Source organism: Etheostoma cragini, chromosome 17 (genome assembly GCF_013103735.1).
Source record: "Etheostoma cragini isolate CJK2018 chromosome 17, CSU_Ecrag_1.0, whole genome shotgun sequence".
NCBI classification, from domain to species: domain Eukaryota; kingdom Metazoa; phylum Chordata; class Actinopteri; order Perciformes; family Percidae; genus Etheostoma; species Etheostoma cragini.
In genome coordinates, this window is record NC_048423.1 from 13,611,467 (window position 1) to 13,636,950 (window position 25,484).

The 25,484-nt window shown below is 37.4% G+C and overlaps 1 protein-coding gene across 3 annotated transcripts in view; it reads right to left on the reverse strand.

Annotated features, from left to right (window-relative positions):
* eys (eyes shut homolog) overlaps positions 1–25,484 on the reverse strand; it is a 165,181-nt gene that overhangs the window by 122,937 nt on the left and 16,760 nt on the right. For 2 of the 3 annotated variants that reach the window (XM_034897345.1, XM_034897347.1), the window contains 8 exons: positions 22,637–22,796; positions 16,279–16,383; positions 11,626–11,765; positions 9,367–9,530; positions 8,957–9,210; positions 7,569–7,673; positions 3,980–4,102; positions 1,441–1,554 (listed from right to left, as the gene is read on the reverse strand). In XM_034897345.1, the coding sequence (XP_034753236.1) occupies positions 1,441–1,554; positions 3,980–4,102; positions 7,569–7,673; positions 8,957–9,210; positions 9,367–9,530; positions 11,626–11,765; positions 16,279–16,383; positions 22,637–22,796 (1,165 nt within the window). The remainder of the gene's footprint in view (positions 1–1,440; positions 1,555–3,979; positions 4,103–7,568; positions 7,674–8,956; positions 9,211–9,366; positions 9,531–11,625; positions 11,766–16,278; positions 16,384–22,636; positions 22,797–25,484) is intronic. The other variant, XM_034897346.1, reaches the window with a different exon arrangement.

Consider the following 25,484-nt stretch of genomic DNA (forward strand, 5'->3'; position numbering starts at 1 on the left):
GTGTGTGTGTGTGTGTGTGTGTGTGTGTGTGTATATATATATATATATATATATGTATAGTTTCACCATCTTTAATATTTAAAAAATAAAAAAGGTAAAAATCAAGTAAAAGTGAATGCAGCCAATTTCTGACATTTAAGTCCCCCATAAATATATTCCACTGCATGGTCACGCTATAAAATGACTATCATTAGCACTGTCACACACTGCAGCTACAGGAGGCCCATGACTAATGCTCAGCTATCAGCACCATCGGTGCAGGTCAAATTGTCATAATTTCTCAAACTGACCATGGAACTAATTTCCACCTCTCTCCATGTCATAAAATTTGACAATTATCCTGACTTCATTAAAAATGCATAACAGGCTTCACCCGCAATCAAGGTTTAATCAGAGGTATGTCTCACAGGTAAGATGTCAGCTGGACCAACATGATTGGAAAAATAGCTGAGATTTATTACTTCTTACTCTAATGATGCAAGTGACAATTTCTGATGGAATAGTTTTATGTGATAGGAGAAATTTAAAGCAAATGTTTGTTAACCTTATGGGTATTGAACTGAAAGCCGGGAAACATGGGGAAAAGGGTAATTGAAAATCATCATGAATAAAAGTAGCAATCAACACCACATGCTAAAAACTCTTGTTGAGAGTAAACAGGTTTTCATTCCAAGCAAACACTCCAACAACCCAGTTTACTGATTAGTTCTTTGGCTCACAGTGTGCTAATCAGCAAAATGGACAAACTAACTCTCAACCGTCTATGGTACATGGACAGGTATTAAGATAAACCTCATGTTGTTGTCACATCGAGGGCATGGTGTTGGCCAAAAAAGAAGATAAGGAACAAGAAATTCTTCTAGTTGTACAAAATAGTTGAATCCTTGTACATTTCATGTGCATGAAGGTCGTTATTGAAGTTTCTTTTCAGGACCTTCTGCAGATAAGAAACAGTACTAGTTTTTTCAGTTGGTAGCAATGTTGAACGTTGCATTTACTGATCGTTGGCAATTTTTTTGCAGGGGTTGGCAGAATGATGTTTAAAATCTATTTTCTGCATTAATGGGTTCTTAAATTGATAGTTAAAGTAACTGGTTCAATGAAGCTCACATTTCTATTGTAATTGCTGAAATGATTACAAACTTTGCCCATTATCATAAAGATCTGAAAGGCAAGACATTCCTTTTTGTTTACCAAAAATAAAATGGATACAAGTAAACTCATAATTAGTCAATTGGCCTAACCCTTTTGCTTTTCACTTTTTCTTTTCACTTCTTTAAACCATTTGAGAGTGTGGACTGAATTCATGAGATTTTATTTAAGCCAGGGTCATATAACTTCAGGGCTGAAACTGGTTGGTTGCACACCAACAAAGGTCTAAATTATCCTCATTAACGTATTGTCTCGACTATTGGGGGATCTAATTGCATTGCAACTTACCCTCTGAGCAGAAGCACTGATACAGGTCAATGCCGTCCACACAAATACCACCATTCTGGCAAGGCTCTGACTCACACTCGTTGAGATTTACTTCACAAAATGACCCTCCAAACCCTGCAGCATATGTAAAAACAAAACAAACAACAACAAAAAATGCTGTAATTGGAATCCTTTTTGCCTGGTTTCATTCCTCAGCCATTTAGGATCAGCATGACTTTGTTTTCACTAACAAAAGCTGGTTTTCAAAGCCTTTATTGATTCAAAGAGCTTGCTGGGCACATCCAGACTCAGCTCACTGGATCACTTAATCATGTTTAATAAGAGCCATGCACTGCCCTTCTGATGTAATACATTAAATAAGCCAAATCCAGTGATTTTTAAGATCAAATCCAATCTATAAACAAAGGGAACCGCATGAAACAAATAACATGCATCGGTGCACATGTGTAAGTGCAATCGTACCACACACACACACACACACACACACACACACACACACACACACACACACACACACACACACACACGCCATTAAAGAGAAGAAACATGTCAGTGTGTAAGGTACATTGAGGCGCATCATTGCCTGTTTTACACAGGCTTTTTTGTAGGTTAACCTCACACTTACCTACCATAGAGTATTTGTTAAATGTTTGCAATGTTTCACACAGTCTTCCAAGGATTAAACAGAGCACTACGACTCCTAAAATGCTCTTCTCAATTAGGAATGTGGGAAAAAATGAACATAAAAAGAACAGTCCGAATAAGCAGTTTTCCTTTCAAAACAATACTGTAGGGTTATATAAAAACAAGAAGAACAGCCAAACAAAAGCAACTGCTTCACTGCTTAAACCTGTGGTATGACAAAAGAAATGTCTCATGCTATAGTGAGGATTTTGATGAAACAACAGCTTTTGAAGCTCAAATCATTTAGCGGCCAAAATAAGCCTTGCACTGCAACGTTTTTCGTTTGAAATAAATGGTAATGTAAAACAAAAAAATACTGCTGTCAAAAACAGTTTTATGGTCGTTAAAAACTAAAACGTATTGCCCTGCAAAATCTGCTCTTCAGGAAAGTTTAATCAAACAAAAATCTGTAAAGAATTTTCACAGTAACCATCATAACAAGATAGAAACTGTATTTCCTCTTTTTGCACAATTGATACAAACGCAAAATCATTCATGCAAAATGAGTTCATCAAACATTCTAAGTTCAAGGATATGATTTAGTGTGAGTAATAACTACTAATAAGTCAAAAGTTTGACAGGATGGGATATGCAGTATAGCAAGGGAGGGTATAAGTAACATGTTTTGCAACACCTTAGGTTGGCAAGCATTAGATAATATGTATTTGCCAAGATTGCGGACCTGAAGCGTTGAGACAAGACAGCAACTCGCAGTTTGCCCTTGAGAAGTGATCGGGGAGAGCAGCTTGCCGCAGGTTGCTTTCATTTACATAAGAAATCACTCACAATCCTTCACATTGACATCTGCCGGGCATAAGTGACACAGGAGTAATGAAGTTAGGGTAACTGATTGGGTTACATGAACTTCTATGTAATAGCTATTCATTTGAAAAGGGATAGCAGAGCTGGTATGGAGTAGCGTCGACTGAATTACCATTGGTTTGGCAGGAAAAAAATGTTTTCATTTCATGTACCGCAACTGTATCCTAAAATAAGCTACATGGTTTCCTTTGAATGTGGACACAGTACTATAATGGCACTCTGTCACTTACCACATATACTGTATATCCTTGACTTGCTAGAGCATGAAGCCTGATTACCCTGGCAAGCTTCAGAATATCTAACAGGTCAAGCATCTTCCTCTTACTCCTGTGTTATCCCTGTCACCGCTGGCAGAGACTGCTGTGATAACACTGTCACCCTCATGGAGGGGACTCAGTGGGACTTGACTGACACATAAACAAAATTGTTTTTTTCGGCAGGAGCTGTCAAATTAACCTGCGTGAATCAGCACGGATTAATCAGGTGGTTATGAAGGTTTAAAAACGTTATGTAGCAGTTTAGGGGCTTTTCTTTCGATACATGGTCTAGCACATGATAAGGACTCTCATGTAGTCTTGATCTGATTAAAAAAAAAATGAACTTTTTAGAATCAGAACCGGCTTTAACGGCCAAATAAGTGTGAGAACACATGAAATTTCATTCCGGCTTTGTTGCTTTCAAAGCACATACACAAAAAGAGACAGACGGCTAAAAACAAGAACAACAAAGCTGAACAAGATGAACATTAACCTTTTTAAACTGTGTACAGATATACGTTTGTGTGTGAAAGGTATATATATATATATATATATATATATATATACATACATATACACATACATAAACACGTGTAAACAAACAGCTCTATGAGTATTGCAAACATATATAATGGGGCGATGCAGAAGTGCTAATGGTGCTAACCATAAATATTCATTTTAGTAAAGAGACCTTGAACCATAAGAAAGCATGATTTTCCACCTGTTATCAATATATCTGCATGACAAATATAACATCCGTTAAAGGTCTTCCTCACCTCTTTCACAAGTGCAAGAGACATTCGGTCCATCCTTGGTCTCAACGCATATTAAGGTATGTTCACTGCATAGTCCAAATGAGCAAAGGTCAATATCCACAGAGCAATCGTTCCCCTTGAACCCTGCAATGAAAACTGAGTTAACAATGGAAAAGGGAAACTCCTTGGATAAACCTTGGATAATAAGCAAGGAGGACTGAATTCTTAAACAACAGTAACACGTATTACAGAACACATATTTATGTGGCTGTATGTTTTATTAGGTTTAGACATCTTTTTTTAGCGCATTAATGTGGGTATTGATTCTGGCCCTAGCAATCTACCTGCTATGAAGTATGCTAATTGAGTGAATCATTGACAGAGGGCCTCCCGACCAAACTGATCTGTATCACATTTATCTGCCTCGCCAAATGGACGTCTGCATGTCACTGATAGACACCCATGTCAATATATATTGTTGTAAATAAAGCACAGACAGATGGTCTGACCAAAACTCATTACATGTTTTTGCAAATAAAAATGACTTGAAGGGAGAATCCTAAAATAGATTGCTGTGTTTTTTCACTTACAACACACTGTTCAACCTTTGCCCATTTGGCCAGGTGGATCAATACATTTGCATTTAATTGTTACATTCACAAAGGCTGGGAGATTCACTTTATGGAGTCACAGAGGTTTCTTTTTGTCATGCTAACCAAAACCCTCTTTAAGCCAGAAGCCTCTAAACAGGAAGAATGTGCCCATAACCCCTGTCTCATTAATCTGAGTGTAGTGGGTGTCTGCAAAGTAGTTCTTACTCACTGACAAAGGACAGAAATATTTCAAACATCACTTTCTAATGCAAAGCATTTTCATCAAGACTTGAATATACCCACGGGACAGCGGTTATACTATGTATTTCCTGTCTCCACTTTCTTTATATTGTAATATCTTTCCAGAGCCGCAGACTTTACATCTACACATCTATCTAGATGTTTGATGACCTTCCAACTACCCTTTTCTCATTATATTATGTATCGCCTTGACTAGTTAATGGACAGCTATTGCCTCCAACAGGGTGTTTCAGAAGTGTTTAATAACCAATTGTGCATGCAATTCACTCCAAGGTTAATGTTGCATGAAGGAATGTCACATTTACAGTGTCACCATCTCCAAATGGGACTCCCTGTTCTATCTGACAGGTACTAGTGGCTCAGCCCAACTCTGCTGCCGTAAGGAACAAAGGCAGAAAGTGAAGCCGTTTTTCACTTTATCTCAAAATGTTCAGTAGTAACAAGACATACTGTGATGTATTGTTGAATACATTAAAGCGGAGAGCTTATGTACCCATGTTCAGTGGTTAATGGCCATGGGTCATAATTATTCCTTGGCCCAAAGAACTGCTGGCCATCAGCATATTTAAGTCATCTCTCATCATCAACAACGTCCTGGTTGCTTCAGTGAGCTGAGCAACTAAAAATCCTGTTCATAGATAGAAATCACCAAATACAGTTGTTAATTCTAAGGAAGTTTAATAAATAAAATGAAAAACGATTCAAACCCGTTTTAAACTGTAAAGTTGTGAAATGAAACAAAACTACTTGGTTAGGTCTAGTCAACAAAACTACTTACAGTTAGGAAAATATAATGGTTTGGGTTTAACAAAACAGCCATATTTTAAGTTACAAACGCAAGTAAAGCACCACCGTAAAACAACAAACAACTTCCTGTATTACTCGGTTTAAGACAAATCAGCATCTGATTGATGCTAAACTGTTTGAAACTATTCCTCCTAAATGCCATTATTTTTATTAAGTTTGGTCCATGAACTAAATGGATACGCTGAAGTCAGGTGACAATGTTGTGCCACCTGTATTTGATTCTAAACTTCCTATACCTGTAGACTTGAAAAAATGTTGCTGAATGTGTTCTGCAGTTTTAACCAAGTTTAAATGACAAATGCTGGCAGATTTGGTGTGGTAAAACAACAGCAACTTTATACATTTAAATGGTTCTGATTTCATAGTTAGAGACTGACTCAGTGAAAGGATTTAGACATTCTCCAAAAACCATGGCTGCCATCAAATGATTGGGATTGCCAATTGCTAAGTGTGTTTTTAGAGCCAGGTGCAAATTAAAGTAATTGTATTTTCTGTCACCAAAACAACACATTGAAGGGATTGTGCAACCCTGGTTGAAGTATCCCTGAGAGCTTTTTGGCTTTATTCACAAAATATATATAGTACAAAAAAGGCTTCAATAAACACAGTACAACTGAACACAGAGGTACTGTAATGTAGTTGCAAACAGGAAACTGTGACAAGCGTGTTAAATAGTGATAGTCTTCCTGAATCCTTGTGTGTGTTTTTGAAGAAAGAAGGAAGCAGACCTGACAGACCATTTATCTAATTCAATTTGTGAAAAGATAAAGTGATCAAAAACACCTGTCTATACATCTTTCAATAAAATCAAAACATTAATGGAAGCTCTACTGACACATTGGTGTTCTGTTTTTGCACAAATCTAATTTGAGCATCGGGCAGAAAAAATAATAAGAGCAGATTATTTACAGTGATGCATTTGCTGTCCCCATAATGTCATAAAAACACACCATGTAACAGGTGCTGTGCATGTTTCAAGGTAGTAAATGTTTTAATGACTTCACCCACATTTGTGTTGATTTATGACGCAGTAAAATAGAGGGATTTTTGGCTGAGGGAAAGGTACAGGGAACTCAAACAAGATGCACAATGACAACAAAACAGCAGTGATATTGTTTCACTCCATCATATTCAAACAACTTAAGTCTGAGGCTAGAATTTCAAAAGAATACTAAATATCCAACATAACCTGTGCAGTTATTCTGCCTCTGTGGAATAGAAAATAATTTAGCAAAACAGACCATTGCCCAGAGTGTATTTTGTATCAAGTCGACACCTATGTTTTGTGGATTTTATTTGTCAAATGTTTTTTTCTGTAAATCCTGTTCTGTTTATTGTGGCTGTTTACTATTGAATGTGACATTGGACTGTGACATTCTGATTTGTGCAATCAAGTAGTGATTAAGTATTTTATTACCAGCGGGCATAGTGAAATCAGCCGCACACCAAGGAATGCAACACCACCCTCTGTTATGGACTGATTATAGAGTCTTTCTAGAACATAAGTTTTGAAAATGTCTTAACATATACAAATGTGTAACACACAAGGTTCCTTGATTAAAGGACAATGCCCAAAACAAAATCACAGTCTAGTAAGGGATTGTTTGCATGCATTTATGCTTAGAAAGATAACAACTATTGTTTTCTTAACAGGTCAGACAATTTTAACCTTAAACCAATGAACCCATAATACAGAGTTATTATTTATATTTGGTTAGTGTAGAGCTTTTTAATAATGCTCATTTTAACTGGTTTATAGCCTGCGTCTCTTTGACATGTTTGGAAGCATATCCTAAACAGAAATTGAAAAATCATCTAAGTAAACAAACAAGTTTGTGTGTTAATGCTTGAGAAATAACCTTATGTGTTTCTACTGCACAGTTTACACAAAATTATTGCATGATATTTTCGTAAACATGCTCAAAAATACACATGTAATTGGTACTTACCAAAAGGACAATTACATATGTAGTCATTTATCAGATCCATGCACGAGCCTCCATTCAGACAAGGCTGCGACCAGCAATCATTTACATTCTCAGAGCAGGTTCTTCCTGCAGAATGACGAGAAACAAATAAACTCTACTTAATGTCACAGGGACAACAGTTTAAAACATTTTGCAACAAGTTTTGTTGTCACTGTTGAAATTCCCTATCAAAGGAAAAGTTAAATTATAAACATATTCAGAACATATGCAGTACACATTTATGTGTATGTTCATAACAATGAGCGGCAGCTGGTTTATTGGTGACAGGATTTTATTTCATGAGGCAGCTGATTGCGTCTGATTCTCCTGGCTCAAAATGTGACTGAATCACTATGTGTTCAGCATGTTGCAGCTTGTATGTATGCAGAAATGGTTTAAGCTCAATTTTATTATCCTCTGGGGAAGAATAAGACAGTATTGATTCGAGAATTTACTGACAAATGTAATGCTCCACTAGGCCTGGCCTTTGGCGATATTTCAGACCTCTTAGTTCTGAGCCGGAGAGCTTATAGAGAACTAAGAGCCTGACATCCTCAGGCACTGCTCTTCTATCTGCACTGCTGTCTACACCAAAGGTAACTGTACTTTTGCTATCACGACCCCATACACTGGCAAGGGCTGTTAATCATGTACTGTAAGATAATCATACAATTACGGTAGCTGCTGACTGTTACTCCAGCCTAAATATATTGTACAAGACACTTTGTACCACACACTATGATACTGAGCCAGAATGCTACAACAGCAGCAGTAAACATGAAACAGATGTTTTATAAACATCATAAAACAGGAATTTTTCTTAGCAGTGATGAATGATGAACGTATACCTTCCAGCTACAAGCTTTTGGAGACGGTTAAGTTCTAAATAACTCAATAATGCGAGTGAACTTTCTAATTAATACTGCACTGAAATGGAGCAAACACAAGGTTTTATGTCACTATGAATCTCATTCTAAAGCATGATTTATGATTTAAGGAAGTTGCCTTTTCAATGCTATAAAAAAGCATTTTAATATTTAAGAAAGTTTTTTATTCACACCACTGATATAATATACTGTATGTCTAATTTTAAACATATCTATGGATCATAATTCCCTATTTCATTTTACAGTATTTGACTTAACTTGACAATGTGCCTTTGTAGGGCTAAAATTACAATGTGAAAACTGGACCTAATGTGCAATAATTATGAGCAAAATCTAAAGAACTTTCTATGTGAATGCTGTATATTTCTTTCTCTAACATATTAACATTCAAACACTAAAGCCTGCTCTAAAAGCTGACATTCCTGTGGCTGGCTATACTAATGGCTGCAAATAGGCTCACATTTTCATCAGATGGTCTCATACCCTCAAACCCTGGGGGACAGCGGCACCGATAATCACTGATTAGGTCCACACAGGTGGCACCGCTTGCACACGGGAAGCTGTTGCACTCATTTGTTTCCAGTTCGCAGAGCAAGCCTTCAAATCCAGGCATGCAACGGCACGTAAAGTTATGCTGCTGGTCCAGGCAAACACCGTGTTCAGAGCAGCAATGACCAACACAGTAATCGATGTCCTCTTCACAGTAGATGCCTGTGTATCCTCTGGGACAAAGGCAGCTAGCAAAAGATTAAAGAGAATTTCTTAATACTGTATTAGAGGTAGAGGAATTCTTTCAACCCTGAAGGAAGAGAACAGTAAATGTCACAGGTTTTACAATCATTGACATTCTGGAGCCTGAATTGGCCGAAGGCAATCAAGGTTTGAACACTCACCTGTAACCATCAATCTCATCCACACAAGTGGCTCCATTTTGACACCAATGTTGAACACAATCATTGACATTTATATGGCAGTTCTGACCAGACCAACCAGGTGTACAGATACAAGTATAGCTGCTGGCATTATTGAACACACAGCGTCCTCCGTTGGCACATGGCTGTGGATAGAAGACAGAGCTGTTAGATACACATGGCATGAAATAGGTTGATTCATGTGCAAAAATTGAATCTTTTATGGTTACATTTTATTCAGGTCAAAAAATATATTCATCATTTTTCAATGAAAAACTGGTAATTTCTTGCTGCCGGTGGCCTGAAAATGAGTTTCATTACAGCCACATGATACACTCATGAATACTGACCCATGCTCTATAACTGGGTTCATTCAGTATTCCAGGTAGTATCTACATCGTACACGTGTCTTACAAGACAAGATCAAACTTCCCAAGAGTTAATATATGCCTGCTAGCTTGTAGATGTGTCTTTAGAGTAGAAGGGAAACAAAGGGGCTGAGGAAGAGCTGGCTTGTGGGAAGGTGTATAATGCAGACATCATGGCATTTCTGTAAGGCCGCCAACACAAGGCATTCTCCACAGTGAGTGATCATCTCCATCTGTTATCTGTAGAAGCTCTTCTGTTCAGGCTTGGTCGCTTTTTTAAACCGGACAATAATCTATGTCAACATTTTTTTATTTTATTTTCAAAAACACAGACACAGACTTCAGTGGCACTCATCCGCATCAGGTTGTCCAGTAAATGTGCTCTTCACCTGCATGCCAAAAGCAAAAACTCTGAACAACAACAATTCCATCTTTGTCTTCCACAATGAATGCTTAAACATCTGGAGGATGTGCAACCATATTTAAAATAGAAACAAAGAACATACAAAATGTGTTTCAATGATTTAAAAATGCAGCATAGAGTATATATATATATATATACACACACACACACACACACACACACACACACACACACACACACACACACACACACAAAGAAATCAAAATGTGTGTGTATGTTTTTGACATGTGAAGAAATTGACAATAAAGCAGACTTTGACACACACAAACATATATACATGAAGATTTCCATCATTTAAACTTTCAAAATCACAGAAAACTAAAAAATGTCGTCTTTAAAAGTTTGGGCACCCTGCAGAGATTACAGCATGCACCGCCCCTTTGGAAAGCTGAGACCTGACAGCATCATGGATTGTTCTCAATCATTGTCTGGAAAGACCAGGTGATGTCAATCTTAAGGTTTTAAATGCCCAGACTCATCTGACCTTGCCCCAAAAATCAGCACCATGGGTTCTTCTAAGCAGATGTCTAGAAAACTGGAACTGAAAATAGTTGATGCACATTGTTAACATTTTTTACCTGGGGTGCTCAATCTTTCGAGATATATATGTATATATATAGTTCAACACTAGAGCCATTAACCGGGTGTTTTTTTTATAATTTAGTCGGGCCATACAGGTCAAAAAATATTAGTTAACTATAAACATCAAAATTCCAAAAGTTTCAATAAAAGTCACAAGAAAGCAGTGGACTCCCTTATTAGTCTTTTCTTCCGGGGTATTCCGACATGCTGTACAGCTTCTGCACCAGCTGATTGCTGTGTTTATGGATTATCGCATTTGTTGTCAATCTTCCTGTGAGACTTGTGCTTATTTTTATCCCTGTGTATAACAAAGGATTATCCCACATTTATAAATAAGATACTTATTCAATATTTGATACCTTCTCTCTTTAGTCCTCAATGTTAAAATTTCAGTTTGTGGTGACAGTCTGAAGACATTTTGCAGGTTACTATAAATAACTGAGCGTATACTTTCTTACTTAACATATAAAAAGTTAAAGTGCCCATAAAACCCAATGCAGTAAAAGATGGGCTTTCTGTATTTGGTTTGATTACCGGTAACTCAGTTGGAAATGCATTCATAATGCACAAATATAAAAACCCTGACTAGATATCAATGAGATTGTTCTGCTGAGTTCTATGCAAGTTCTGTGTTCTTATTTGACAAAAATGATTTAACAAAATCACATAAAACATCCTTATTAATTAGCTTGTTATCGTTTGCTGTTGTTGTAATAATGTGATAATGTGTTTGCACCAAAATACATAGAAATTGCTTCAAGATTAATAAACAGAAGACTGGGAGCTCTTTACACATTTAAAAGGACTGAAGAAGAACACTTAACAGAACTGCAGATTAGACAGAGACATTAGAATTATTTTACCCACTTGAAGGTTTTTAGGGCAGGGTACATGGCAGGTATATTTAAGGCCATCCGGGAGATCCAAACACTGTGTCTTTGGTGGACATGCGTTGTTGGGTAGAGCACAAGCATCTATGTCAACTTCACAGTTCTTTCCCAGAAAACCTAAAAGAAAAGATTTAATATAGTTAATGTAACTGATGCAATACCTGACCAGATCTGCTGCAAACCCTTCTCCAATTGTTGTCCCTGTACTAGGTCGTCTCTTTTACATATCTAACCAGAAAGGCTCTCGGAGAACGCAGAGGCCATGACTTATCTCACATTGTTAATGCAGTGTACATTTTTCCAGTCGGGAACTTATTTCACAGATTTCTTCAACTCCACATTCATGCAGTACAAACGCCATTTCTCTTAACATTGACAACAATAATTAGTCTATGCCAAAGATCTGGATCCACTCCAACATGTAATGGGTTTTCTCTTGGCCCATGCCACACCCTTCCACCAGGTTTCATGAAAATAGGACAATGTATTTTTCAGTAATCCTGCTGACAGACAAACAAACCGACAAACAACGGGAGAAACCAAACCAAAAACATGAGCTCCTTGGCGATGGTAAATAATGCCACTGTTTCATTCATCATCTAACTGGAAGGCCACTTGGAGAATGCAGACCTCTGCCAAGGCCAAGCCAAATCTCACCATCTCGCCCTGTAATTCAGATCTGCTCCCAAATCAAATGGGTTATTTATTGGTCCAAGCTCCACCCCGACACCAAGTTTAATGGAAAGTGGGCCAGTAGTTTTCCCATAATCCTCCTGTAAAACAGACAAAAAAAACAAACCAAGCCCATAACCTCCTTATACAAGACAAGAATTGGAACAATTTTTTCTTGACTGGAGGAGCCTTGGCTGATGTGCCACAGTGCCTCCCTGACTTAGTTAATTGTTGTTAATTTTGGAGTTTGAATATGCAAACTTTAACATTGTGCTTCTTTCCCACCTCCCCCGATTTGTCATCTAAAACCTCTTTTTTTTGTGCTCTTTTTAGTTGAATACTCATCTGTAACCATTATCAGATTTGTGGTAGCAGAGACACTGTCTTATCCCTAAAGATGAGGTGGTGTAATTGTAAATGAGATGAGACATTTAGCAAACCCATGAATTCTGAAAGCCCAATAATAGTGAGAACTTTTCAGAGTTTGACTTTGCCCATGTAACATGCAGTATTGAGTTGGTAATATAGTCAATGGCAGGTAGGGCTTGGAACAAAGAAAGTGACCTGCAACTTATAATTCCAGCCATGTTTTAAGACTTCACTTAGTACTTGGGTCCGGCAAACAGCAGACTATTTTCTTACATTGTAAAACTCACTTCACCATGAGAAGATGCAGCAGATGAGGCATATGAGCGGAAGAGGCTAAGGTTTGCTGGGATAACAGATGGGATTTAGTAGCAAGGCTGGAAAGGCAGGGTGTGCCCTGTGGAATTTCGTTACCATGGATCTGTGGCCCATCTAGTAACAGTTTATGTAGGGAGTTAGGGATTCATGATCTGGGATTACTACAGGCAGCAAAGGCAGCTTCAGGGGCTGCCGAAAAGAGAAACCGATGGCTCTGGCTGAAAAGAAAAGGCACCAGCTTGTGTGTTGCAAAGAATGTATAGATCTATCTCATGTTTGCAGTACAGCAAATATCAGTGTCAAGTCAGTGTTCAAACAATGCTCTCTACTTGCTGTATAATCATTGTAGACTTACTGTTGATATTAAAATTAAGGTCGCTATTTTAACAATCTAAGGACACGGCGTAGGTGTATGTAGGGCGTGTCCAAATCCACTTTTGCTACATTTGACGGCGGAAGAAAAAGTCCGGGCGCATTGTTCAAAAGGGTTGTACTAAGTGTCATCATTGATTCATAGTTGTGTATTGAGCATAACATACAATAAACCAGTCAGAGTGTCATCTCGCATTACCTTTAAACGCAGGTGCATTTGTAGCTTAGCGCATTGCTAATATGATGGTAGATTTGCACCATAATATTTATATTTGTAATCTTTTGCATGTGTGTGTGCTGCTGCGCTTGTGTGTTTCTATGTGTGTGTGTGTGTGTGTAACAAGCACAAGGTGCATTTTACTAATGCACTATAAAAAAAAAAAAATGAAATGCTGCGTTATGGACATTAGACCAGTTTTGTTGCTAAATGGCGCGACCGCTTCCCGCTGCCTCAAGATAGCAATACGCCAAGAATTTACCTGAACACACGAGCACGCCCATAGGCGCAAACATGGACACATGCATTTGCTATTGAAACAACGTGGGCGCAGGACGGAAAATGAACTGCGTTATTCTTAAAATGGCAAAGACGCTTGCATAGGGCTTTGTGCCGCGCCGGCTGCAAGATAGGGCCCTAACAGGGAAAATACAGTCATTGTAGGCGCGTCTGTGAAATATGTACAGTATGTTCCTAAAAATAGAGAGAAGCCAGTGTGGATAGGTGCAGTCCTGATCACTGCTCTGAGCAGGTGTAACAGGGGCGACACAATGATAACCGTTGAGCCTTCTGGGGTGTCGTGGGTCTAATTCAACTTGACATCTGTGATGGGAGGTTCCCACTCGATAACCCAAATGACAAAGCCATAAGCCAACTCCGTCGTTGGCAGAGCCAAATTTCCACATAAATGCTCACCCAAAAAGCACAAGGAACAGTCACAGCATATATGGTGTATTGGAAAATGAGTTAAAAAAACACACATATAGTGTGGTTGTGTGAAGGGTCATATTTTCAGATTGAAGAATGGACATACGGATGCCCATTAGGATCACACAATTAGGTTAGAAACCATGGGATTGAGGATTGAGATTTGGGTTTAAATGAAATTAAACGTACTATAATGTTAGGATTTTTATTACCAGCACTTTTCGTTATTTTTGCATTGTCCATTATTATTCAGATCGTTCTGTGTTCAAACCTGCTGGCCTTTAAAAGAGTTTGCAAGTTTTCCTTTTGTCTGCAAATGTTTCCAGCAGTTTCCTCGCTAAGTTCAAAGACATGCCAGTTAGGTGAACTGGTAACTCTAAATTCCCTGTAGGTATAACTTTGTTTTTTTGTCTGTGTGTTAGCCCTGAGATTGACTGGCAACCTCTCCAGGGTGTACCCTCAAGTATGTCTCGCCCAATGCACAGTGGAGGAGTCTCCAAGCCCCTCAAAACCCTGAGCAGGATAAGCAGCATCGGAAATGGATGGATGAATGACACTTCAAGCTATCATTCACAATCTTTAAAACTATGGAGAGTCGCAAGTTAGACACTTCAAGGGCTAACTGAAATCATCAGTTGATGAAAAAATTCAATGCCACCTCTGAATGTCACCTTAAATAGTGACTCTAATGTGCCTTGCTTCAGCAGCTGATGAGGCAGACAGACTCTGTGACCCATGTGTCATTAACACTGGTATTGTCCTTTAATGTTTAATTGAACAAGAGTTTACAAACATAATGTTTCAACACCATCAATGTGACATTTCCCTAAAGAGCCAAAACACATTTGATGATAACAGCAGCTAAAAATAACAGCAGTACATTATTGTGAGAAATACATCATCTGGCCACTAAGACGCTATGCCCACAGTGTCTTTGGTCTGTACATGCAGTAAAATGTTCCAGTAAAATCGGTAAGAGCAACTGCCAAACAGACTTACTGTGCCCTGCCAGAAACACAAAGCTCCCGCGAGTGGTACATCAGTTTACGTTTAGTGAATGCAAATTCAGACTCAGCCCGTCAGGCACTATAAGCAATTACAGGAAAATTATATTAATAGGAGTTTCACAATATGCTATTATAAAACTCCCATTAATATATTCCCACAATTTGGTTGCATCGCTGGGTTCTGGCAAAGAGCTTGGTGATTTTTCTCAGTTGGCTCTCACAGGCCAAAGCTGTAAACTGATACTGTGAATTATGTGACAAAGACCCTGGCTGTGCCTTGATGCCACTGCACTGCACAACAGCGCACGTTGTGATCAGTGAGAGGTGGGCCTTTTATACATGCTGTACACATACATACATACATACATACATGTATGTATGTATGTATGTATGTATGTATGTATGTATGTACACAAACAGTATACTGTGTATATATACATACAAATACATATACACATTATATATACATATACACACACACACACACACAGTATATATATATATATATATATATATATATATATATATATATATATATATATATATATATATATATATATATATATATATATATATATATTGTTTTATAAGTTTTATAAAGGAATTTGGTTGCTTTATTAAAATGTAGTGAAACCTAATTTCGACTACAGTGCATGAATAAAAATGCATAAAAAGAACCCGAGAATAAAACCAATATTTGCAGTTAACAGGTTATAAATAAGAAATATGATGTGATGAATTAAATCATGCTGACTTTTCGAGACTAACTTCCTCAGGCAGGATATGTCACAGTCCAGAGATCTCGCTGGCAAAGGCTAATCGCCTTTGGTTTTCAGTGTACTCTGAGACGGCAGAGGATCCACTTTTACTGTAGTTTAAAAGGTCTCCAGCACTCCCTGCTACCACAGCTAATACAGATACCACTTAAATGTCATTACAAAGATCTAATTTTGACAATAGCCCAACATACCTGTAGGACATTGGCATGTGTGGTGTCCTAGAAAGTCAGAGCACGTGCCATTGTGCAGACAGGGACTGGAATCACACTTGTTGATCTTAGTCTCACAATTTGTTCCTGAAAAATAAACGTAAAATTTATGTGAAATGAGTTGCATTTGTATCACATCACCATCTTCACATAGAGCTCCTTTTGAGTGATAACACATCGTTAGTAACTGTACATTAAAATACAACTTTGACAAAGGCCCTTTTTCTTTATAAATAGAAGGTCCTAAAGAAAATTATTTATATGCCATTTTTAGTAACGTAATCTAGCGGCAATCTGAATCCTACAGGACCTTACTAAAGAGATATTTGCAGCCTAATTATTGCTCAAGAGAAAGCTTAGCATGAAGATTTGAAGCAGGGGGAAACAGCTAACCTGGCTCTGTTTAAAACATACAAATAAATCTGCCAACCAACAACTGTAAATTACACTTATTAATTAACATGCATGTCATTGGTTTAATCAGCCTTGGTTTAATAGTGTAAAAAACAACATGTTTCTTTTTTCAAAGACTGCTTCCACTCTTTATGCTAAGCTAAGATAATTGGCTGTTGGATTTAGCTTCATATTTAGCGTACAGATATGAAGGAAATATCAGTGTCCCCTAAATACTGTTGTTAAGAAAATGAATATGCACATTTCCCAAAATGCTCCTTTAGGAGTTGCCTGCAACTGTTTGAGCAACTTCTCTCCTGAAACAGTAATTACGCCACAAACATTCCTTAATAACATGCTGAAGGATACAGGTGGCGAGCCCCTGGAATTGCAAAGAGAGATGTGGTGGACAGTGTCACTTTCTTGTTAAGAAAATAGACACTTTATAAGTAGCCCTGTCCCGGCTGGAGAGAGCAGAAGTGGTGGTGGAAGCAGGTTGCTTAATAGGAGTTTTTTTTTTCTGCTGAGCTGCCTCAGCAGCTGCTAGTTCTACCGCTGTGGTTGGGGGTGGGTGTCTTCCAGTGCAGGTTATTAATTTAAAATGTCCTATCATCAATAACAGAGCAGCAATGACATGTAGTGAAAGTCTCTTCTTGACAGCGGCAACCTCAAGCTACTGCACAAACACCATGATGAATATCATCATTATATTGAAAATATGCCATGCCGTGAAGCAAAATTATACAAATTCCTTCTACTATAACCTGAAAAACGCCTACCCTGATTAATGGCTGCTAATACAATCAATTATTTAGTATTGTAGCCTTTTTATGAAACTTCAATGCAATGAAATATGGTGATTTAGGCTAAAACATGTTTGTACTGCAATGTCTCTTATGTCTAGAAATGATGAAATGCATTTTTTTTTTAAATACAGTGAGGCCATATGAATTGCAGGTAATTTTAAATGAACTTTAGCAAAACAGTTCTTTCAAATGTGTACAATCATCATTTACCTGCAGGTCCCTCGAAGCATTATAAATTTGTATTTCACAGATAAAGATTCAAAAGTAAGACCTTATTCAGTTGAAGAATTTCACAATTTGTCTTTCAGTCACACCCCTGGATCTTTGGTGGATTATTGCATTTAACTAAATGACCTGTTGTATATTATTAAATGAAGAGACTGTGTATGAATGAGACCAAAATATATGCCAATAGTTGTTGTTTTTAAAAAAATAAAGCTTTCCACAATTAAACCCGAATGCCGAGGCGTGAGTAATGTATCCTGAGTTATGATCTATGATAGAGTACAGTGGGTTTTCTGGGCAAAGCCTGTAATTAAATTGGCCTTTCTATGCTCTATGGCCCAACATTCCAAAGCAAAAATCCCAAGATGCAAGAAAATAATGAATTCTATCAGTCACTAAGACCTGCCATGGTTTAAAAGACAATTTTGGCAACAGATTTCAGTTATGAAGAGAGAAAAAAAGATCTTGTTCATGTAAGGGCTTATCTGACCGACAGGATTTAAGGCTAGATTGGGAAATACGCTATAGGCCAAAACCCGAATGAAATGGGGTAGAAAAAAAGAAAATCACATTCACCGGTTGTTTAAGCAATAAAACAATAGAGGAACAATACTGTGCAGTACCATTATAACCCGTATAGAGCATAAACAATGTTATGCAAGGATTTTGTCAGATAATGTCTAGAATAGAGAATGTAACGATGTCTAAACAGAGTTGTTCACATACTGTGCATTATTATGCTGATGAGTTTCTTAGGATATAATGTATTAGAAATATATATATATATATATATATATATATATATATATATATATATATATATATATATATATATATATGATAATATTTCTGAGGTAGAATGAACAGTTCAGATATTTATGTTTACACCGTACTCTAATAGCATGTGTACAATCAATTGTATAGCAACACAATCTTTTCAACCTAATCTTACTGTTCCCTAACGTTTTTATTTCTTGCTTTTTAGCTATGTTACTTTTATACATATATTGACAAGTTTTTTGCTAACTCTTATTTTTGCCTTGCATTTGGTTGTGAGCAACTTAATTTACCTGAGAGAATCAATTAGGTATTCTGAAAATGACTGTGATAAGCACTGCTTCAAACATGATCTTCTACTATGCAGTAGAATTATATAGCTGTGAATGATTATTAAATACACAACTCTCTTAAATGGGTCTAGAGACAACATCACAAAAGCATTTATCTTATGCACAGGTATGTACTGAAATTATGTTCTGTTTTGTTTTTTTAATTTGCGGTCTCCAGTCTAGGAAGTCTTAGAGAAAAATGCTGCTACTGTAACAACAAAATTTCCCCGTCATGGGATGAATAAAGTATAATCTAATCTAATCTAGAGCAATAGAGCACATATGCAAATCCCACTTGATTTTGTTGTTTTGTCTCTACGACTTGGTTTTTCCTAAATCTCACACCAACAAAAAGCAAAATAGAAACATTTAGAATGTATAAATTGCTATCAGCGTTAGAGCTCTCTGTGTCAAATGTCTTGCACGTGTCTCTCCCTTGTTCCCCTTGTTTGTTTTTTCAGAACAGTTGTCAGCGATAGCTTAACAACTTTCTGCCATGTTCCGAGTTGGCAGCTAATTAGGAAGCAGTTTGCCAGAGTAGTTGGATTAAATGCAATCAGCAGCCGGCCTTAGAAATGTCAAGCAGGCAAGGCTACTGGTAAATAAGCTTTAAGGTTAAAAAATCAAGAGAACTAGCCTTTGCTCAGAATCTACAGTTGGCTTGTGATGTGTAAATAACAAGCCAACCACACATTTCTGGCCTGAAATTGTTTTTTCAATCAATTTGCACTTAAAAAGACATTCAATTAGGGCTGGGACAGTTACCGCATTACTGCAGTCATGTGACACCTACCGTCTGAGCTCGTCACTGTCATCGCAATAAAATAGTGCATGGCTTGCACGTGTGCATGGCCATGTTGTGTTTAATGAAATGGATTGTGTCTGATGACATTGTGTCTTAGATAGATTCAATATTTTCAAAACAAAACCTATCAAAAGATGGAGGAAATCCAAACTTTTGCGAGTTGGGGAGGGCAACGTTCCATGACACAACAACATACACAGTAGGGAAGGCAAAGACATTTCTCTGTTCTTAGCTGAGGTAGACACATTAACGTTACAGCTGCCGTGTATCTTTGCACATTAAGCAGCTAGCGGAGTGTCCTATTGTATTCCGTTAAAACGGCATGGTTGAATTTCAGCCTGCATGCTTGTTTTGTAGCCTTAAACAGAGCTGCTTATATTGGTAGAGAGAGCAACAAGTTAGCGAACTGCCAAGTCGCCTGCTAATCGGGCTGAAACATTTGGTGTAGGCTAAGGTTTAAGCCAATGTTTTTTCGGGGGTGACGCCATTCAATTTACTGGGAGTACTGTGAACAGATAAAGCCACCATGTCTTCAGAAGCTCTAACTTGTTGTTTTATTGTTCACTTTTAACTCACTTTACATCAACTTTGCTATCTCTTTTCCTCACAGTGGTTCTCATACGCTACCCTGCGTTACCGCTCGCTCTCCTTGCGCAACCACACAGGCACTGACGTCACTCACTTAAAGCACTCTGCCATGCTCGGTCTAACTTGCGCTACTCTCGTAAGGGTGCTGCGGTATACCGCACTACCGCAGGGATTTCTCGCTTTTCAACCGTGGTAGAAAACAATCCATACCGTCCCAGTCGTACGTTCAGTTCCCCGTAGGGAGTTTTTACGCTGGTTGACATTCAGTCTTTTGACACAGAACGAATGCTTGCAAACATGGTTTTAACCGTAAACCTGCGGTTTTAAGAGTGACCTCCAGTCTCACAATGTTGACCTGCTGACCGATGTGCAATCAATGCACAGTGTTTGAGGTCTTTAAAGGAACCTTTGTGACCCCCTATCTCCAAACACAGTGCACTCAGATTTAAAAGTTACTCATGTGTTACTAGGGAAAAGACATATTTCATTTATGTCAGCTGTAAGGATATTAGCAAACACTGACTTAAGGAAAGTAAATTAACCTGTTTAGAATGTTTGTTAGTGGGCTTTTAAAGGTCATTGCCTTTATAGCAGTATGTCTATTATACTGATATACTGGGATATATAACAGAGTTCATGATGATGCTTTTATTATGTTTGTTTGTTTTTTTATTTGAAAATAATATACTATTTAATATAAAAAATTGCCAATTTTTTAAAGCTACATACGATTTTTTTGTTTTGAAAACTGAACAGTAGTAGAAGAGGTCTGCAGATCCTTCACTTGATTAACAGTAGTAATACTACATTATGCAGACTATTGTGTATTGTAGTACTAGATTACAATTATTGATGCAATAATGTGTACATCACAATTTTAATTGCACATACTGCTGGGTATATTAACCTTTAACAATGTGGTGTAATGTTTTGATTCATAGGCATATATATATATATATATATATATATATATATATATATATATATTTTACTACTTTAAATGTACAAAGTAACTACTAGCTAAAGCTAACAAATAATAGTAAGTAACTTTAATAATAATAATAAGAAGAAGAAGAGGAGTTTAAAATAGCATAAAATGGAAATACTCAAGTAAAGTGCAATTACCTAAAAACTGTACTTAAACTTATTTGAGTAAATGTGACATGTGATCACTGATATCTAATGGCTCCAGGTTACATGTAAAGCTAAAGCTTACAATCCCCCTGAAACTGAACAACTCACTATAATACTGCTGACATTGTACACGTTCAGTTGAGCTGAACTGGCTCAGCTCAATTGGTTACCTAGATTGTCAAAAACAGTGTCAGTTTAAATAAAAAAGCAGGTACTCCCAGTAGAGGAGCTAACACAAGGCTCCTGTAGGCTACCTGCCCAGGGCAAAATGGAGGCAAGCTAAAGTTAAAAAGGGATGCTGAAAGAAGACATTTACAAGTATTTACAAATGTAAAATGACAGCCATTTTTCTCAAAAATTGATGTAACTACTGTAGAGCTAAAACAACCAATTGCAATGAATGGGCTTGTCTGGCCACACATGGCTTAATGCAGCCTTTGCATTTGTTTGCAACAGGTAACAGGTAAGCTAGTGTGAATCTTAGTTTAAGTCTGTTATCTAACAAATGATGCTCAATGACATTGCCTGATATGCAAGGACAATAAAAGGACAAAGTAGATGTGTTCTTTCTAAGACCATTTTGATGAAGTTGGTTAGTGGTAGGGAATCTGGGTCAACTGATACAGCCCATAATCAACCCCATTTTTGCTACAATAATTCATCTCTCAAATCAAAGTGGTATGCCTTTCGATATAAGGTGTTTTTAATAACAAGGTGGCAGTAAAAAACAAATTTCCTTCACAAACTTTATGTGACATAAACTGTTAAAGGACGGCTTCCAGTCAATCCAAAATAAGTATTTTCTTTGTCATTAAAGACGTGCATTTGTTCTTGAAATATATATGTCATACCATCTATTTTCAAAATACCAACAAAAGGCAAAAGAGCTCTCTGTGTCAAATGTCTTGCATGAGACTGGAGAATCACTGTCGTGAAGGAGGAAATCAGAAAAAGACTGCCTTCACCACCTGTGTTGCACGTCTGCCTCAAATTTTTAGATAACATTGTGTAAATATTACATATACATGTTTATATATTGCATATACATGTTTAAAAAACACCAAATGTCAAAACAGAGAACAAATCTCTGCCAACGGTATGTTACTGTCAAGCACAACAGACTTCCCCCCAAACATCAATCAGTCATTTGTTGCACCATGACCAACCTTCCCACAAGGGTTTGTAAAAACCAATCCATATTTTGAGATATCCTGCCAACAGACAGGCGGACAGACAGATGGAAAAGGAGGGGAACAGATAATAAAGCAACGTTATCTCACCTGTGAAGCCGAGGGGGCATTTGCAGGTGTACTGGGGAGGAGATGAGGGCTGACTTGTTGTAATGCATGTGGCTCCATTCAAACAGCGGTTTGGTTTTATCAGACAGGCATCACCTACATATTGGCAAAACTCTCCAAGCCATCCTGGGGCACAAACACACTGCAGGGAAACAGCACAATATGCGTGTGATTAGGGTACGGTACAGTATAGATGAATTTAAAGCAAAGGCGTGTTTTTCATCGTTTTTGCTCTACCTCAGCACACATGACGATCATGGTTAAGTTGTTTACTTTCAGTTTTAAGGTTGGTGGTTGCCTTACACATCGACCAGATTTTTGCAGTATCATAAGATCATGAGATCAGAAAAAATCCGGCTTAAGTAATGCGTTTGCGTCCGAACCACCATGGCCCGGCTAATCAGGGTCCTATGAGGGGAAACCGGCAGCTTTGGGCGTGGTTTAGGTGTGTGCACTGAGCAACTGTTCATTTCCCACAATGGAGGCTCCTAAAGAAGTTAGCGAAGATGCTGCAAAGCTTTAATTATATCAGAACTAAAGAGTATTTCTTCATTAAAAGAATAGCAAGGAACGGCACTTCCCGGCATTTCCCACTGGAAAATATAGTTTTGTTTGGTGGTGTTCACCCTCCATCTTGGCTAAACATGAAGGAATCATGTACCTTTTTAGCCTTGGGCAGCAACTAGACACGGTGTGAACAGTTTCATCTGATGTGGCAGTCAAGCCCCTACAATCGAGCGAGTTCATCCAAACTACAAACGGCCAAACATTTTCACCTACCCCACTATCTAGCCACGCAGATAGTTTGGGTTTAATTTGCTCTGAGATTTCTGCCACGACCTTAATATGATGAAGGTGAATGAAATATGTGGCACTCAAATGTTGTGTCACAAATTGAGAAATTATATTATATTACATTAAATATATATATATATATATATATATATATATATATGCAGAAGAAAATCTTTATATATATATATATAAAGATTTTCTTCTGTAGACTTCTGTTGACACTAAGGTCAGTTGATTTGATTACCCTAAGTCACCAGTCATTGTTTCTGAAAACATGTTGTTAAATGCTGACAGCACCAAATGAATTATATGGTAGTGAAGGCAAAAATTTCAGGGACAGACATTGAGAAACAAGCTTTTGTAAATCCAAAACTGTCTGCATGGCTAGATACGGATATTGTAAGTGAGACATATTTTAGTTTTTTGAGGTGAACTGACCCTTTTAAGTCATAAATCAAGAATTTAATCTTTCAGCCATGGTTTTAAGTTAGTGTGCTGACCAAAGCAAAACAGTCAAATTGTTATCCAAATGGTATATCCACCAATTAAATCAGTGTTATCAAATTTATTTAAAGTGTAAAATTACCATTAGACATGGGCTCAGTGCACTTTACAATTAAAGGAACACAGAAATAACAAATCAATTGAATAGCATTAAAGCAGTAATAATAAACACAAAACCAGCAACATAAGACAAAAAGTGAAACGGTTTGTTTGTGAAGGACGCAGAAAAGGATTGTGTGTTATGGTTGGCTCGACTAAAATAAGTAGAGGTGGGTTTTTTAGATTTTAAAATGTCAACTGAGCGAGCTTCTTTACCATGTAGTGGAAGGCCATTCCACAGATGAGGGACATGAAGGAGAATGCTCTATAATCATCTAATTTTGTGTTTACTAGGGGAATGGTCAAGAGATCAGCATCAAAAGAGCGGAGAGAGTGTGCCGGTAGATATGGTGTAATGAAGTTCAGATAAATAAGGTGGTGCAGGGCTTTATATGTTAAAAGTTGAACCTTGAAATAAGCTCAAGCTTGCACTGGGCGCCAGTGAAGAGAGGCCAGAAAGGGTGTTATGTGATCATATTTTCCAGCTTTTTTTGTCAAGACTGTGGCTTAGTTGAAGGTCTCTAGTGGCACAATTTGGAAGACCAGAAAAAAGCACATTGCAGAAACCAAGTCAGGAAGACACAACTGCATGGTTTACAGTTTCAACATCACCAAATGATAAAATTGGTCGATTTGATGAGACATCTAGTTTTGCCAAGAGCATCTCCATGACAAAGGAAATAAAATGAACAGGCTACTATTAATGAAATACCCAATGGTTTTTCATAGTCCAAAGGAAACCACATCAAAATTTTGATTAGGTTTATGATTATGTATGACCCCGATAGAAGGCACACCAACACAAGTGGGTTTTAGATTAAGAACAATCTCAGTGACCTAATATAAAACGACTGATGGAGAATTAATAAGAGTTGGGGCATTACAGAGCACTCACAGGTGTGGTAAAAAAAATACAGACGTTAGAGGAGAACAGAACAAAAGAGGCACATTACACCATTACCTGAGAAAAGGTCTAACATAGTCAGAATGATTAATGGGTTAGAATTAGATTACTGCTGTCTGTAGAAATTTTCTATCAGTAATGTTTCTGTTATTCTCCTTGTTTTTTATTTCAACTAATGAAAATAGTTTTAGTATGCACTAAGCCTATTTAATGTCAAAAACCAGAGGTGTTCAGTAGAACACTTGTTTATGAACTCATAGGTATAAATATTTATGTATTCAAAAGACAAAATAAAAATAAGGTCACAGCTGCCAGTCAAAGGCATTCTTCAGTAAAATCAGTCAATGACATATGTAAATAAAAATACACGCGTAATGATTTTAAAATATGTTTTCACAACTGAAACAAAGATTTGTTGTATGTCTCACATCCTGCTTCTGAATGTGGTCACTTTATGTTCCTACTGTAATTAAGGTGCAGCATGAGCTGTATTTTGTGGGATTCAGAGTATTTAATTTAGACTGAAAC